This window comes from Gymnoscopelus braueri (genome assembly GCF_963280865.1).
Source record: "Gymnoscopelus braueri genome assembly, chromosome: 12".
NCBI classification, from domain to species: Eukaryota; Metazoa; Chordata; class Actinopteri; order Myctophiformes; family Myctophidae; genus Gymnoscopelus; species Gymnoscopelus braueri.
In genome coordinates, this window is record NC_137614.1 from 45,691,977 (window position 1) to 45,709,834 (window position 17,858).

Sequence of the window (17,858 nt, forward strand, 5' to 3'; positions counted from 1 at the left end):
CAGACCGAGTAGAAAAAAATTGTACCATTTTATCATGAGTATTAGTGAGGACCAATTATATGAAGATAGGTTGAAAAGCGGTGAAGTCGTCCTTTAAGGATATCCTTCTCATCCAACGGTTCGCCCATCTTCTGCTTTGGGGCCGTCAATAACCTCTCATCAGTCACTTTAAGACAATAATCTCCAACAAGCTGTCTATCTGACTATCTCACATGATAGCTCGGCAATAACTGATAATGCAACACTTCCGATACTGTTTAAATAGTATTTACGTATTCAACGCCAAATAAATGTAACAGCTCTCACATTATCTGCTGTAACTTAAAGATGTTTTTGTATTTGCATTGTGAGCTTGTAGATCACTATTTTCAAATAGTAGGGTTAAAGTGGTTGAACTGATTTTGATGCTATATCAACTATTTTACTAGGGACCCCCTGGAACCCACTCAAGGACCCCACCTTGAGAATCACAGAGTTAACCATATGAAGCATTGCAGTGTCATTCTATTCTGAATGTGGACATTCTATTCTCAATGTGAACATTCAGCGAAAGTAGCCGATCTATAAGCTTACAACGCCTCATATTAGCTTGTAGATCGGCTATTTTTGGTGAAGATATTTGGTGTAGAGAGGGAAAAACGTAGGGGGCCTAGTATAGAGCCCTGGGGGCCACTGGGTTAAAGTGGTTAAGGGTCCATGCAAAACACAAGGCAAAAATAAAGCAGCAGTTCTTGGAACTTTTATTTTGATAAGCGATGTGGAAAAACTAAAAATTATATTGCGGATTGCGTCAAACTTCTCGGAAATGACAGCAAAGAAATAGGGCCTGAATAGGAAGTAGGTTAATATGACTTGCCAGGGAAGTGTATTGGCAACTCTGGGTCCTAGTGCCAGTATATATAACCATGGATTTGGAATGGCATTTATTGCAGTGACCGTGAAATAGCCACTTTGTGTTCATGCTGCCTGTGTCCAACCGGTTACTGATGTATGATGTTGGTCCTTCACAACACAAAAGTTTATCCGTAGCCATGACCACTCCCCAATGTGTCAGGGCAGTGATTTTAAAAAAAAAAGGGAAAAAAATGCAAGAACCCCTGTTTGGTATGCATTATTAGGGCCTAATGCATAGGCAATGGACTCTCATAACTCTTGTGCACAAATGGAACCGCAAGGGTCCACTTTGTTCCATTTGTACTTGACTTACTGGTCCATTTGGCTCCATTTCTACATTCTCAGAGGCCTACAAGGGTCCATTTGGTTCTATTTGTACAGAGTTAGTGACCTGTAAGGGTCCATTTAAGTTTGTGTTAACAATCAATAATTTAGCTGGGGACCCAATGGTACCCCCAAAAAGACCCTTAGGGGTCCCTGGACTCCAATTTGAGAACCACTGCATTAGGGTGGTCACAAATTCAAACATGCATATGTGTTGTAGAATTCTTAAAAATGGTCAGGGATGATCGAGCAAGCTTACAAAACCATTAAATCAAACAAGTTCGCAATAAATAAATAAATAAATACACCTTTAAAATGAGTCTTAGACAGTTTATTATAAAGATGTAGACAATAAAAAAAGAATTTTCACTGTAATTCAACATTGAAGTTTTCAGCCTGTGATAACCAGTCAGGTTGAAATACACAATAACTATGCTTATACTGGTCTCCCCTTAAAATTTGTTTTTGACAGTGCAAATATAATTTGGTCATTTCGCGTTGCCATATTCTCCAACATTCCCTTCCCAACAACACCAACAAGAGAGGATCTATTGTAGATGAATTACCACGATTTTAAATAAATTGAAAAACCAAACAAAAACACACAAAAACTGGATGTTGAGGCCCAGACAGACATCAAGCTTCCTTTAACCACATAATCCCTACATACTTTGTTGTACGATGATTAGCAAAAAATAGCCAATCTTAATGCTCACAATGCGGCATGATGCGATGCAGTGTGAGCTTATAGATAGACCATTTTTGAACATTTGGGGATTTATTTATTTTTCCTTCACCAATGACATGCCCAAAATAGAGATGCCAGGGTCAAAGTGCTTAATTGCCTGTGAAATGTATTACCATAGTTCTGCCATTTCATGAGTGACAATGTTAGGTCAGCATGGAGAGCAACTGCTGCACTAAAACCGTATGAGATGGGTTCAAATAATACATCAAGAACAGCAAGAAGCCGATGGCTGAGACGCTGCAGCGTGTTGTCTGCAAGAATTCCAGAATATTCCAATTTTACAAACTTAGACATTTGACAAGTAGATACACAAAAGGGAAAATGTGTAAGTTGGAAGGCTAAACTACAGAAACACAGACCAGTTTCTTGGATATCTAATATGCGCCACATGGAAGGCTTAAGAGGAACCGACTCAGAAAAGGCATTTTCTGAGGTACATAGCTAGTGTCTTCTTAAATCATAGTCATTAAGGAACTACTTTTGTTAACTAAGCTATTAACAACATTGGGAGGTGGTGTAAAACAAATGCATTTTTTACCTTTTAAGTTGCAAACAATGTCTTTTTTTTTTATCTCTTCACATGTATTGCTCAGTTGATGACTATACATTTTTTTCCCAACAAATAATGTGTGCTTAGTTGTAATAATTAACAGTAAAACAGGATACCAAAAAGGTGCAGTACTGCAAATGGAAGTGGAGATAGCTGCTCTGTACAATACTATGCATATCAACCTTCAGTGGACTGATCGGTAAAGGAGTTCTGGAGCTTAGGCTATGGATTTAAATATGGCTACCAACTCATATGTACAGGTTTGTTATTTCATCACTGCCTTCAATTCCAAGATATACAGTTGTTTTTTTTAATGATTCCTCCCGTCTTCCGTTCTTGCATTCCTCTTTCTACCCTTGCAGTCTTGAGTCTTCTATTCCAAATCTGGCATTTCTGGAAAAAAAGTTACAAGAGAAACATCTCACAATACTGACAAGAATTAATCGTTTTCTTTTTTTCTCTCCTTAGAATGAAGCAGAATTCATTTATCCTAGACGCATTTCACACAATTGCATGATAGCAAATGTTCATATGGGACTGTTAAGGGAGCGTTCATAAAGTCTGTGTAAGATAAATTCAGTCAAGGAATGGTTAGAAAATGGGGGAACCTTTCTAAGTCAGATCAGTTGAAAAAAGGCACATCTTCCGAAAAAAGTTTAAAAGCTTTAATTATAAAGGCTAGTTAATCTTAGAACAATAAAAACAGCAAACATGTTTCGCCTTTATGGCTTTCTTCAGGGTATGCAATAATTTGTATTGTTCTAAGATGAACTAGCCTTTACAATTAAAGCTTTTTAACTTTATCGGAAGATGTGCCTTGGTTTTTTCAACTGACCTCGCATATCGAATCTAATCCGTTTTCAACCGTCTTTCTCATTTGTGTAACTCAGTTGTACCCGATTTTACAAATGTTCTCACCCGTTCGAGAAAACTGAAGAGAGTGGAGCGGGAATGCACACAGCCTGTCAATTTAAGAGACAATCTCTGCCTCGTATTGAGGGGAACGTTCTTTGAGGTTTATCACCCTTTATGTAGTGAGTCAGAGGAACCATGTGCACCAATTCAAGTGGCCACCCATGGGAGGAAATTGGTTGCACACTGGGAAACCAAAAGGGTCCACAATAAAAATGAGTTGTTTGTTTTTTACAAATTGTAGTGTTTTAACTGTTTTCTCTCATATGGTTATAATTATGGTTATATTCATGTTTTTCTTTTTTCACTTTATTCATACAAACCAATGTGTTTGCATACAGTGCTGCTGGGTAGCTTGCCACTCACAAAATAATGTCCTAGAACCCTGCATTGGGATTGAGATCCTGAGGGACCAAATGCAAATGTTGCAAGAGTGGGTGTTCTTTAAATACCTGTGGGTGGGAATTGGCTGTCGGATAAAGAAAAACCGCGGGTCCTGCAAAGTCCTGTACCGTCCCGCAAGAAACTGGATGTAGCACACCTGAAGCATGTCTGGTCGTGCTTAATTTTTAGCTTGATATGGCTTGATATGAACGCATTTATCTTATGGCTAAATGCAGAGGAGAGCGTAATTTAAAAACGTTATTCCCGACAGCTATGTGCATAATGCATCTATTTAATAACCTACAGTCAAGCAGTCAGTCGGGTGGAGCCTACTGTGTCGCTGTCCGTGGTGCTGTAACGGCCATCTGTCTCTCGATTACGTCCACCAGTGCGGCATGACAACTCGGGACAGTACGCTAGTCGACATGCGAGGCCATCGGCTGTTCGGCACGGCCATTCGCTAGCATAACGGCTTGCTAGGGGTGCCTCAAGGCCTCACTGTCAGCGCACCTGCCTTGCTGTCAGTGACGTAAAAAGTCATGGTACCACCGTGACTTTTTAAACCACTCTTTATTTAGTTAAAGGCGGAAACAAAATGTGCGCTGCCCTCTGTTCCATCGCAATGATGATTTTTAACCAGATCTTCAGCCCCACAAAGGGAATATATCGTCTCTGTCGGGTGGAAACCTCATGTCTAAAACAGTTAGGCTCCAGCCAGGATTCAAATACAAAAAGAGCTAAAGTAGCAGATCGACAAGCTCAAAAGCTTTCAAGCTTGCAGATCTGCTACTTTTGATGCTTTTGTGTGACACTGTAGTATGATCAAGTAGGGCATTAATTTAGGAAAAAACACAGAAAGTTAAAACATGGATATGAGGTTTCTGCCCGACAGCAACGATATGCATATTCTCCTTTTATTCACATTCATCTGACTGACTGACCATATCATTAATAGTATAAAAAGGTTTTCCTTAAGTGTTCCCTCAGACTTCAAAGTTAACTCAAAGTTGCCCCAAACCGCTTAACCCTTTATACAGCTTGTGTCTTATACTTGGTCTCCCAGATGGTCATATTGTAAATGTTAAACATAGAAGGTTATTTAACTTGCTTACGTTCGCTGCCAGAAAGAACATTCTTATGTTCTGGATCAAGGACGTTGCTCCCTGCAAAAGAGCGTTGCATAATATTGTGATGGATTGTATTCCTTGTGAATACATTACATGTATGCTGCATTCCAAATTGGACACCTTTTATAAAATCTGGGATCCATATTTAACTTATATTGGACCTACACTGTCCGCCACTGTGCTTGGGGGATTCCCATACCAGCCCTAGCCTTCCTGTAGGCCAGCATTTTGACCTGACTAATGTCCTTGTGCCACTGGTAACCGATGTTTTTGCATATACTGAATCACTGTATACACTCATTCCTTTCCTTGTTGAGAGACTGTCAATGACCGGGAGGTGTTCCCTTTGATCATTTTCTTGCTTTATCTTTATATACTTGTCAATTTATTTTATGAATGTTGTGTCTGAGCTGTTTTTGTTTTATTATTTATTGTTTGTTTGTCTATGTCTGTATTTTGTATGTCTTGGAAAAAACAAATACAAATATTTTGCAAAATATATATATATACAGCTAGTAAAAAGTTAAATACTTACTCTCATCATCACTATCTGCAGACTCATCCTAAGAAAAGAGATAAGCAAAGCATATAGTTAAATATAAGATTAACATATTAGAACTCAGACAAGACACAATCAGATTCACTATCAGATTTACACTGCCATTTATCAAACTTGTAACAGCCATGTTAAATTTAACAACCTACTCACTTTAAGACTAATTTACACTCTGTATAAAAAGGTTTTCCATAAGTGTTCCCTCAGACTTCAAAAAAGCAACACTATTGTGCGATGGAGGAGTGTAAATTAAGTTTTAGACTAGAGAAACATTAAAAAGGTTTCTTACTTCCTCAGCACCATCTAGATCAGGTAAGTCATCTTCACCTCCCATGGTGTTCATCATCTGTAATAAATAAATAGTAATAAATCATTTAAGAAAGGTATTTAGTTAAATTGCACCGTGAAGGTCTTCTCCTCCCCCCCCCCCAATGATACATTCGTTTGCAATTGAGAAAAGAATCGAGGCTGCATTTGAATTCTTACGTCTGAGAACTGGTCAAAGTTGCCAAGCTCTTCATCTGAATCGTCCTCCCAGTCTTTCCAATTGTTAAAGTCAACACTGAGCCAAGTTAACTGTGGGGCAAAAAGAATAAGTACTTTTTATTATGTTCATTAGGAGGATTTCTCGATCACATTCCAACATCGACAATGTGTCAAAACAGGAATATCCCTCTTTAACACTGAAGTAAACGGTGGTCCCATTCCTCAAAACGTGTGACTGACCTTAGCCTTTTCTTTTGTTAGCCTCGGCCATGGCTTCCCGGGCTCTGCTTTTCGTAAACAGCACAACACTGAACGATCTGTGCGTTTATGCTTGGATTCCTGCGTTTGAGAGGGAAGAATGACATTCAATACAATAATAATATCTAATTTGACATAGAATAATAAACAATTGAGTACTGAGAGTCGGCTTAACTTACCTTTTGATCAATGGCTTCAAAAAGGTCTACTTCATTCACATGTTTGTCTTGATCAGTTCCTCCAAGACAGCTGTTGGGGAAAGCATGTGATACTAAATGAACAGCCAGTATTTACAGATCCTTTTGAATTAGAATAATAATTAGAATATCCTGTAAAAGTAAATTTTCTTCTGTAATATAATTCAAAAAGTGAATATATTCATTGCGCATACAGCTCATGAAAATCTAAAATCCAGATCTCAAAATATTAGATTACATGAGAGAAAAAGAAGAGATTTATAATAAAGAAATGTCGACCATTTGAAGAGCATGTTAATTATACACTCAATACTTGGTCAAATTACTTCATCAATGGGGTGTGGCATGGAGGTTATCAGCCTATTGCTCTGCTGAGGTGTTATGGAAGCCCAGGTTTGCTTTGATAGCAGCCTTGTCTGGCGTCTCTCATCTTCCTCTTGACAATACAACATAGATTATCTAGGGATTCAGGTCAGGCCAGCTGGAAGCACAAAGTGCTCAAAAATCTCCGGGTAGATAGCGATGTTGACTCTGGATTTGATAAACCACAGTGGACGAAAAGGAGCAGATACCATGGTACCCCAAATCATCACCGACTGCGGAAACTTCACACTGGACTTCAAGCAACCTTGATTTCCAAATGAAATGCAGAATCCAAGTTGCTTGATGGTATCATGGGTTCCATGTCATCTGGTGGTGTTGATGTTTTAACAAGTCCTGAGTCAACACAGCCATCTACCAGATTTTAGAACACTTTGTGCTTCCGTACGTTGACAACTTAATGGAGATACTGATTTCCTTTTCCAGCAGCACTTGGCACCTGCCCACAGTGCCAAAACTACTAGTAACTGGTGTACCGACCATGGTATTACTGTGCTTAACTGACCAGCCAACTGGCCTGACCTGAACCCCATAGAGAATCAATGTTGTATTGTCAAGAGGAAGATGAGACACCAGACTCAACCACGCAGATGAGCTTAAGGCCGCTATCAAAGTAAACCTGGGCAACATCTCAACAGTGAAAAATAATAAAGTCTGCACACTGGTAGTTGCAAAAAGCTCCAGAATGTATTGCTCGTCAACGTTTCGGCCTGTTCAGGCCTTCATCAGGACATATATATAGTGGAAAAGGGCATACACAGAGGTTTATATAGGTACTACTATGCAATGATAGGCTCACCCCAATAGGGCAAGTGAGGTCACTGCCAACACAATCAGGAGGTTGGCTAATGTATAAAGTCAAGAATATCTGGAGATGAACAGTGTGCACCCATCCCAGGATCCAAGAATAGCAATAAACAAAAATACATTTAAAGTTTCCCAAGATTAATACATTTAGTTATAAATATATAGAATAGGTACTCAAAAAAGAAAGGGGGACACAGTGACATGCTGCAGCATACAACATCTCAACAGTGCCACAGGCTGATCACCTTCATGCCACACCCCATTGATGAAGTAATTTGTTCAAAAGTAGCCATGACCAAGTATTGAGTGCATAAATTAACACACTTTTCAGATGGTTGACATTTCTTCTTGAGAAATGTGGTCGCATGTAATATTCTAATATTTTGAGATATGGATTTGCATGAGCTGTATGCCATAATCATCAAGATTAAAAGAAAAAAAAGGTTTTAAATATTTCACTTCATGCGCAATGAATATATATGAATATAGAGGAAACGGCAATACATCTTACATGGTATTGTTAAAAAAATAATAATAATAAAGATTTGCGGCAAACCCACCTGAATTCAAACTTTGTTTTATCAAAGTTGATCTTGAGATCCTTGCTGTCTGAAATGCAAAACTCAATGAAGACAGCGTCCCTCCTATCGTACCACTTGGCAGTTGCTGGATGCCTACGAGACAAGGAGGACACAGTGACATTAACAACTTAATAAACCTTGCCACAATTTTACCTGCTACAATTAGTCAAATTATGTTGCAATGAGTGAATTGTAAAAACAAAAAAAACTTCATTCACCATGTACGCTACATTTGTACAGACTGCTAGTGCTACTAGCCTCTTACGTCCCAGCCTTTCACATACTGCTGCTGAGACTTGCCTTCATTACATCCCGACTTGACTACTGCAACAGTCTACTTTATGGCGTCACCACAGAGGTTCTCAATAAACTACAGTATGTACAAAATTCTGCCGCCCGCCTGCTCACTAAAACCCGATCCAGGGACCACATCACTCCTGTCCACCGTGACCTTCACTGGCTCCCAGTCAAGCACCGAATCGACCTTAAAATTAGTACTAATCACTACCTACAAAGCCCTCAACGACCAGGCCCCCCCCACTACATCTCCGGACTCATCAAACGGCACGCTCCCTCCCGCTCCCTCAGGTCGGTTGGGGTGATGCCAACCTCCTGGACGCCCTCTGGACAAATAAACAAACCTGGGGTGACAGGGCCTTCTCGGCGGCTGCCCCCACACTGTGGAACTCACTCCCAGCTCACATCAGAGGTGCCCCCCACCCTCACCATGTTTAAAACCACACTCAAAACCCACCTTTTCAGACTCGCATTGCCTACATAAAACCCCAACCCATGCCCATCCCTTTTGTTTACCTTTATCTTTCTTTTATAGTTTTAACAAGTCTGTTCTAATAAAGTTGCTTTTATCTGCTCTGTAAAGCGACTTTGAGTACCTAGAAAAGCGCTATATAAATCGTATGTATTATTATTACAGTCTTTAGAAACATTCAACCTAGATTTGACCATCCTGGCCAAAACCAACAAAACAAATTACATGGTCAAAGCCATTCATAATCGTTTCACTCAGGTTTATGGAATTACACTGCAAACTGTAAGATCCACAAGGTCATGGAGCATCGCCGTCGACTACAAGGGAATAAATGATACAGACCACCTGCACAGGACAGGTGGGCTGGTCTTTAGACACAATGCCTTGCCATCAAAAACCATATGTATCGGGTTGCTATACAACAGCATCCAATTACACAGAGTGCTCTGATGACAAGATGGCACCAATAAATTCTAGAAAGCAAAAGATCTTAACATTTTAAACCGCAAACTACTTCAATTTGAGCAGTAAACAGACCTCACTATTCACATTTCTCACACCCATGTCAAAAAATAAAATTGCTAACATTACCAGCAGAGGAGCATGTTTCACTTTCAACACTGTACAACTTGATTCAAGGAAGCATGTCCACGGCATTGTCTTGTATGAAACCTTACATTATTTTACACAATTAGAAGTGGTCTTCTCAAATCATGTTCTTGACATTGCATGTCAATGCTAGCTTACACCATTGAGAAGCGTATTTTGAACCTGTGTGCAACCAGTTATTTCCTTATAAGATAAACCTTTATTGATCCCCTAGGGAAGTGCAGGTCTCATAGCAGCAACAGCAGTGAAAATGAAACTCGGGAGAGGCAAGATGGGGGGGGGGGGGGGGGGGGGGGGACTGAGCTGTTGGCCCTATATTTCTGCATTGGATCTCTTAATGAGTGAAAATATCAGTCTATAAATGAATATAAATGCACAGTGAATTATGAATGAATATACCATTATACCTCTATCATCACCAGTGAATATATGCGCAGATTGTACACAAGCCATCCATTCGTACATTATTGATTATTCAACAAGGAATATGTATAAATAAATATATGTAATTATTATACAGTATAATGATTCCATTCCAGCAGCAATCGAAAATGACTAGCGGTCTGTGGCCTTATAATAGCCAGACAAATCCTCTTAGAATATAGCATGCATGAAACAACCAGGGCCCCACACACACACACACACAAGCTTACATACAACCCCCCCCCCCCCTCCTCCTCCTAACTTTGCTAATGTTAGCTGCTCGGCTAGCAGATCATTTAATGTTATACTTTAATAGCAGTTAAAGGGTATAAACTAGGGGGGGCCTAACGTTAGTTCAGTTGTGGACACTGAAGCCAGGGGAACCACTGATACCTTAAAAAAGGATGAATAAAGAAGCCCAAATGAATGAATTAAGTGGTGGCTAGCACTAGCAGTGTTGCCATATTGTGTGAGCGAAATCAGCAAGCAGGTCTAGGAAAACAAGCCCAAAAGAAGCAACTGTAGGCCACACTTTAAACCCGGGCCTGCATCGAATAGCCGATCTACAAGCTCACTATTGAAAAACTCTTGCAACAAAATGTGGAATATTTTTTAATATTCTTTTTAACATTCCAACACCAAATGCCTCACTGGGCAGTGGGCACCAAAACGTGTATGAAAATATTTGAGAACCACTGGTTTAAACAATAATTTAAAAAATATATTGTGAAGCAAGCCTAAAATAAGCAAGTACATTTTTAGAAACAAGCGCAAAAAAAACGCAACCCTACCCAAATTTACAAGCAATTTTACAGAAAAATAAGCCCAGTCACTTATAATAAGCGGACATGGCAACACTGCCTAGTCCAAGCTGATCAGTAAGGTCAGACACCGTCCATATGAGCCATGCGGTTGCACCTGATCCATCCATGCATAAAATGTATGGAAATCTTTAGAAAATAGCAGCTCTTTGTGAGCTTATAAATCGGCTATTTTCAAAAAGGCCAAAATGTATATAGGGCTGAAGTGGTCAATGTATGTTTTGTTATAATAATAATAATCGCAATCTACAAAGTAAGTAGTAATTCAAGTTTTCAAATAATTGTACTGGAGTAAAAAAGTACATTTTTTTCCTCTGAGCTGTAGTAGTAATTATTTTTTTTTTTTAAATACTTCAGTAAAGTTAACCCATTGAGACCTGAAGCCGATTCTACATGTCTCCTAAATCCCAACAGTTTTCTGAAAAACGTATGTTTCTATATCAGCGGTGCTCAAACTTTTTCATGTCAAGGACCCCCAAAATGATATGTATTTGGTCGCGGACCCCCATCAAAATATTTTGTTCCAGGGACCCCCCAGAAGCAAAAATTTGAGTTAAAAATATTCGCTTTAAAAATATATATATATTCAAAGATTTGCACACATTTTCACGATTTTTCAAAAATAGCAGATCTACAAGCTCGTAGCGCGGCACTCGGTGCCGCGCTATGAGCTTGTATATCTGCTATTTTTGAATAGCCAAAAGTGTAAAATAAAGCTTTTTAGCTCAAATCAAAAAATGACAGTTCCAGGTCTTAATGGGTTAAACAAAACACCTAAAATTGGACTTATAAGTACAGTACTTGAGTAGATGTACTTAGTTACTTCACACCACTGAGTAACGTTAGCCCAACCATCCATATGAGCCATGCGGTTGATCCACCTGATCCATCCATGATGCCATATCGTAGAAGTCACGTTAGCATCTCAATGTTGATCAACTCCCCCCCAACTTAACGTTATACTCACACATCAGATGCGAATGACAATAATACACACAGTCGTTTAACGGTTAACCAACACCCAGAACAGAAATCCGTGTCTTTGGGTGGTTTGTTAAATTCCAAATAAATCAGGTTCTTATAACCAAACCCTAGCTAGCTCGGCTAGCGAAGCTTAGCCGTTAGCTTACATTTAAGCTAGCTAGGGGGCAACAAGGCCATTAATACCTCCCGCCTTTGGTCTAAATATATCATCATATTGTATTGTATATCATATTATTATCATCATAATAACACCATTTAAAGCTGAGGAGAGAAGAAATAAAGTGTCCACGCCGTTGAAATCGCGTCATTTCTGAGTTTTAAGGATAAAAAAATCGCCTTTTTTTTTAACGTTACTACTAACTAAAGGAAGGTTTTTTTTTTTGCGTCTCTTCTTCTCCAACATAATTAACGCCTAAAACAAACAAAAACAAAGCTTACATTGTCTCGGGGTTTATGCGTAAAATCTTCCTTTTCGGTCTCTACAGACACAACAGCGAGGCTTCTTGTCTTTCTTTAAGTCAAACTATTCTAGATGCTTGTTCGATTTCGGTTCCACGTTTATTCGGCGCAATCGAGGCTCCAATAGACTGTGTGTGTGTGGTGGGCACGTGTTGCCAGGTTGTGTGAGATAAATAAGCAACGATGAAAAACAAGCCCAAAAAGAAGCTACCAGAGCCTTCTAATAGATGGCACTGGAAGCTACCATGATGAGCACACACCGGCTATTTTCCAAAACATCTTGAAGACATTATTTAAAAACTGTGGGATACTTTTGAAACATTTTAATAACACAAATCTTGAATGGGGTCCTTGGCATAAAATATATTCAGATGGGGGTCCTCAGACAAATACATATTAATTTGGGGGGGTAGTTGACTTCAAAATGTGACGCGTTGTGAGCTTGTAGATCTGCTATTTTCAAAGAAAAATCTTGGGGGGAAAAGTGAAAATTTAGGAATATTTTCAAATCCTATGTGGGGGGGGGGGGGGTCTCTGGCACAAAATATTTTCAGAAGGTTAGGTCTACAAATACATATTAATTTGGGGGGGTCCTTGTTGACTTGAATATGTTTGAGAAACAACACAACATTTACATTTAGGAAACAAGCCCAAAATAAGCAACTACACTTTAGAAGCAAGCCCAAAATAAGCAACTATTGATTGATTGAATACTTTATTTAGAAAGACATGGTAAACATGGAAGTACAATTCACAATACAAGGTCCTCTACTGAATCGCTCATAAAAGCACTTGGCTTTTAAAAAGCACTACACTTTAGAAACAAGCCCAAAATAAGCTACTACACTTTAGAAACAAGCCCAAAATAAGCAACTACACTTTAGAAACAAGCCCAAAATAAGCTACTACACTTTAGAAACAAGATCAAAATAAGCTACTACACTTTAGAAACAAGCCCAAAATAAGCTACTACACTTTAGAAACAAGCCCAAAATAAGCAACTACACTTTAGAAACAAGCCCAAAATAAGCAACTACACTTTAGAAACAAGCCCAAAATAAGCTACTACACTTTAGAAACAAGACCAAAATAAGCTACTACACTTTAGAAACAAGCCCAAAATAAGCTACTACACTTTAGAAACAAGCCCAAAATAAGCTACTACACTTTAGAAACAAGCCCAAAATAAGCTACTACACTTTAGAAACAAGACCAAAATAAGCTACTACACTTTAGAAACAAGCCCAAAATAAGCTACTACACTTTAGAAACAAGACCAAAATAAGCTACTACACTTTAGAAACAAGCCCAAAATAAGCTACTACACTTTAGAAACAAGACCAAAATAAGCTACTACACTTTAGAAACAAGCCCAAAATAAGCAACTACACTTTAGAAACAAGCCCAAAATAAGCAACTACACTTTAGAAACAAGCCCAAAATAAGCTACTACACTTTAGAAACAAGCCCAAAATAAGCAACTACACTTTAGAAACAAGCCCAAAATAAGCAACTACACTTTAGAAACAAGCCCAAAATAAGCTACTACACTTTAGAAACAAGCCCAAAATAAGCTACTACACTTTAGAAACAAGACCAAAATAAGCTACTACACTTTAGAAACAAGCCCAAAATAAGCTACTACACTTTAGAAACAAGCCCAAAATAAGCTACTACACTTTAGAAACAAGCCCAAAATAAGCTACTACACTTTAGAAACAAGACCAAAATAAGCTACTACACTTTAGAAACAAGCCCAAAATAAGCTACTACACTTTAGAAACAAGACCAAAATAAGCTACTACACTTTAGAAACAAGCCCAAAATAAGCTACTACACTTTAGAAACAAGACCAAAATAAGCTACTACACTTTAGAAACAAGCCCAAAATAAGCAACTACACTTTAGAAACAAGCCCAAAATAAGCAACTACACTTTAGAAACAAGCCCAAAATAAGCTACTACACTTTAGAAACAAGCCCAAAATAAGCAACTACACTTTAGAAACAAGCCCAAAATAAGCAACTACACTTTAGAAACAAGCCCAAAATAAGCTACTACACTTTAGAAACAAGACCAAAATAAGCTACTACACTTTAGAAACAAGCCCAAAATAAGCTACTACACTTTAGAAACAAGCCCAAAATAAGCTACTACACTTTAGAAACAAGACCAAAATAAGCTACTACACTTTAGAAACAAGCCCAAAATAAGCAACTACACTTTAGAAACAAGCCCAAAATAAGCAACTACACTTTAGAAACAAGCCCAAAATAAGCTACTACACTTTAGAAACAAGCCCAAAATAAGCACTTTAAAAACAAGCCCAAAATAAGCAACTACACTTTAGAAACAAGCCCAAAATAAGCAACTACACTTTAGAAACAAGCCCAAAAAGCCGCAACCCGGCCGAAACTAACCAATATTTAAAAGCAACTTTACAGAAAAACAAGCCCAAAGTCGCTTATAATAAGCGGACATGGCAACGCTGCGTACCGCCCTGACGAGAATGACGTGACTGACGCAGTTAGCGGCGTGCCGGGCCCTTATAGACGTTTCTAGAGCGTTCAGCCCGAAAAGGGCAGATCTACAAGCCCACGGCGCGTCGCGCACGCTACACGCTGTGGGCTTGTAGATTCGGTATTTTCAGCGCGCGGCCCCGTCGTACGGCGGAGTATAGTTGGCTGGCAGCATGGCCGTCAGTCTCCCCGCCCCGCCCTAGTGGTCTCTATGGTGATCATATGATACTGCACAGACTGGAAGGGATATTATAGTGTAGGAACAGTGGTGGAAAAAGTACTTACATGTTTTACTTAAGTAAAAGTATCAATACTGCAATGTAGAAATACTCTAATACAAGTAAAAGTCCAGAATTACAATTACAATTACTTGAGTAAAAGTACAAAAGTATTGGTATCAAAATGTACTTAAAGTACCAAAAAGTAGAAAGTACTCATTGTGCATAAGGTCCCATTTCACAAGTTTTCAAATGTATAAAATTCTCTTGAAAATTGCAGATCTACAAGCTCACAATGCGTCGCATCGCAACGGATTGTGAGCTTGCCTTGTAGATCTTAAAGTATGTTTTGTGCTAATATAATAAAAATCTACAAAGTAACAAGTAACTAAACTTTTCAAATAATTGTAGTGGAGTAAAAGTATAATATTTTCCTCTGAGACGTAGTGGAGTAGAAGTAAAAGTATTGAAAATTGGAAATACTCCAGTGAAGTAAAAAATACCTCAAAATTAAAGTACAGTACTTGAGTAAATGTACTTAGTTACTTTACACCACTGTGTAGGAGAAGAGTGGGCACCTGAGAAAGTCTGGGCACCTCAATGTGAAATTGGCTATTTATTTTCTTCTAAAATGTGGAAAAAGTATTTAAAAAATAAAAGTATGCATTAGAAAATGGTCTGAAATGATGTTAAGTATAGGCTACATGATTTGAACATGCTCAGTACATTATTGTCAGACCTAAATTGACCCTTCAACTTAACCACTCAAACCCATAGTTACAATATATCGCTCAAACCCCAGCCTCCTTATTGTGGGGAAGGCTTTCGCAGAAAATAGCCACACGTTGTGAGCTTGTCAATCTGCTATTTTCAGCAAAAGCCTTCCCCACAATAACAGAAAACAGAAAAGACACTAGTTGAGCCCTGAGGGACTCCGGTCAACCATATGGGGTTTAACCCATAAGACCTGGGGGGACGCATCTGTGTAATTTTTTTGATTTGAGCTAAAAAGCATTATTTTACACTTTGGCTATTCAAAAATAGCAGATATACAAGCTCGTAGTGCGGCACCGAGTGCCGCGCTACGAGCTTGTAGATCTACTATTTTTGAAAAATCGTGAACATTTTAGCAAATCTTTGAATATATATATTTTTACAGCAAACATTTGTAACTCAAGTCTTTGCTTCTGGGGGTCCCTGGAACAACATATTTTGAGATGAGGGGCCGCGGCCAAATACATATCATTTTGGGGGTCCTTGACATGAAAAAGTTTGAGAACCACTGATATAGAAACATAAGTTTTTCAAAAAACTGTTAGCACTGTAGCAATTTGTAGCAATTGTTGAAATATGAGGCCTTAAATGTCAAATGTTCAAATCAAATCATGTATACTTTACCTTATTTCAGACCATATTTCCAAAGCATACAATTCTTATATTATTATAGTCAATTTAACATTGACTTTTCACGTGTCCACTCACAAATCTAAGATATCTACATATATACATGACTTGGCATAATACAGCTGGTACAGTATGTTCATGAGGTTAGACATAAGGTGCATAATAAGGTTGGTCACAAAGCTGGTAGTACTTCGGTAGGTCCATAAGGCAGCAGCTATGTACATGAGATTTAGAGATTAAGGTGGGAAAGAGAGTCAGCGCATTGTACATGAGATCAAGTGCAAACAGAGTGTCAACGTATGGTCTGGTTCAACCACATAGCCCACAAAGGGCTGTTGTTTTTTTCACAGCTAAATCCACATGGGAAAGTAAAGTCTATGGCCACCTATGGCCTGATGACAGGCGGTGGTCAGGCTTGTTCAACAGTCTGATGGTAGAAATATTCAAATATTCCTGATAAGAAGACAGTGAAATACATACATTATACAAGCAGGTCAAATATGAAAAAAGCATGTGTATGAGGCAGTTAAAAATGCAGCTAATTAATAGTAACAGACATATACAACATGAGATTCAAAACATTGCAGCAGTTATATACATACATACGGTGAGGAATAACTCTAGTTAAAAGCAATTTCATAAGAGTTTTAAAAGTGGTAGTTACCTCTTTTGAAACTCTCTCTTTTTTTGCTTTGCCCACAAGCCTTGTCCTTGGGGCCGAGAGCAATTGGTGGTGTTTCAGACAGATGAAGCTTGACAAATAAATCACTATAATTAAATTCACTTGATTAGAATACAGATACAGATAAAATCTATCAGTGAATATTCTAACATGTGTATGTATCAGTATCACTACTTTGAATCCAATTCTCATATTATACAATTCTGACAATTAAATTGTATAAACGTTAAAGAAGGTCTAAGGGCACGGCCCCACCGCACTTTTATTTTACCTCTGGGGCGGAATCTGCCAATGCTTTGTCAATGCAAATGCGTGGATTCTTGGAAAACATCCGCAAGACCATGCATCCACGCATTTGCATTGACAAAGCATTGGCAGATTCCGCCCCAGAGGCAAAATAAAAGTGCGGTGGGGCCGTGCCCTCAAGTGCTTTTCCTAGTACAAAGAAACAAAACAGCCATTTAAGTGTTTTTTTCCCCCCCAAGCTTTAACTGTGATTTGAACCTTTTTTGAAAAATACTTGAAATAAAGCAATAAAAACTTTGATACTGGGAAATATATGCCATAAAGACTGGATATTTCCAATTATCATTCTCAGGGGAACGATCTCACATATCATATGCCATTAGAATTGCTTAGAACTGAATGTTCTGATGATGATATATCAAGTGGCTACTGTGAAAATGAGACGGTATATCACCACAGGTGTCTTGTTCATCTTCCTCCTAAGCAGGACCAGTCCAACAGCAAGAGATGAATTAAGGG

General features: G+C 38.6%; 1 protein-coding gene and 1 long non-coding RNA gene across 2 annotated transcripts; both read right to left on the reverse strand.

The window, feature by feature from the left end:
• Positions 1-1,534: 1,534 nt before the first annotated feature.
• On the reverse strand, positions 1,535-12,409 carry ptges3b (prostaglandin E synthase 3b (cytosolic)). The gene is made up of 8 exons (XM_080444426.1): positions 12,250-12,409; positions 8,185-8,298; positions 6,419-6,488; positions 6,222-6,320; positions 5,982-6,071; positions 5,785-5,841; positions 5,475-5,502; positions 1,535-2,909 (listed from the first exon to the last, which is right to left on the reverse strand). Coding segments are annotated over exons 1-8 (480 nt in total). The 5' UTR covers positions 12,252-12,409; the 3' UTR covers positions 1,535-2,889.
• Positions 3,649-5,468, reverse strand: LOC308096910. Its single transcript, XR_013934171.1, has 2 exons — positions 4,283-5,468; positions 3,649-4,252 (listed from the first exon to the last, which is right to left on the reverse strand). It is a non-coding gene; the product is annotated as an uncharacterized lncRNA (long non-coding RNA).
• Positions 12,410-17,858: the final 5,449 nt, after the last annotated feature.

What these genes read in the sequence shown, in the direction of transcription:
- ptges3b (XM_080444426.1), bottom strand. An exon ending in AAAACAAAGTTTGAATTCAG is followed by an intron (nt 6,489 to 8,184) that starts GTGGGTTTGCCG and finishes TTTCCCCAACAG; the next exon opens with CTGTCTTGGAGGAACTGATC. An exon ending in TAACAAAAGAAAAGGCTAAG is followed by an intron (nt 6,072 to 6,221) that starts GTCAGTCACACG and finishes TTTGCCCCACAG; the next exon opens with TTAACTTGGCTCAGTGTTGA.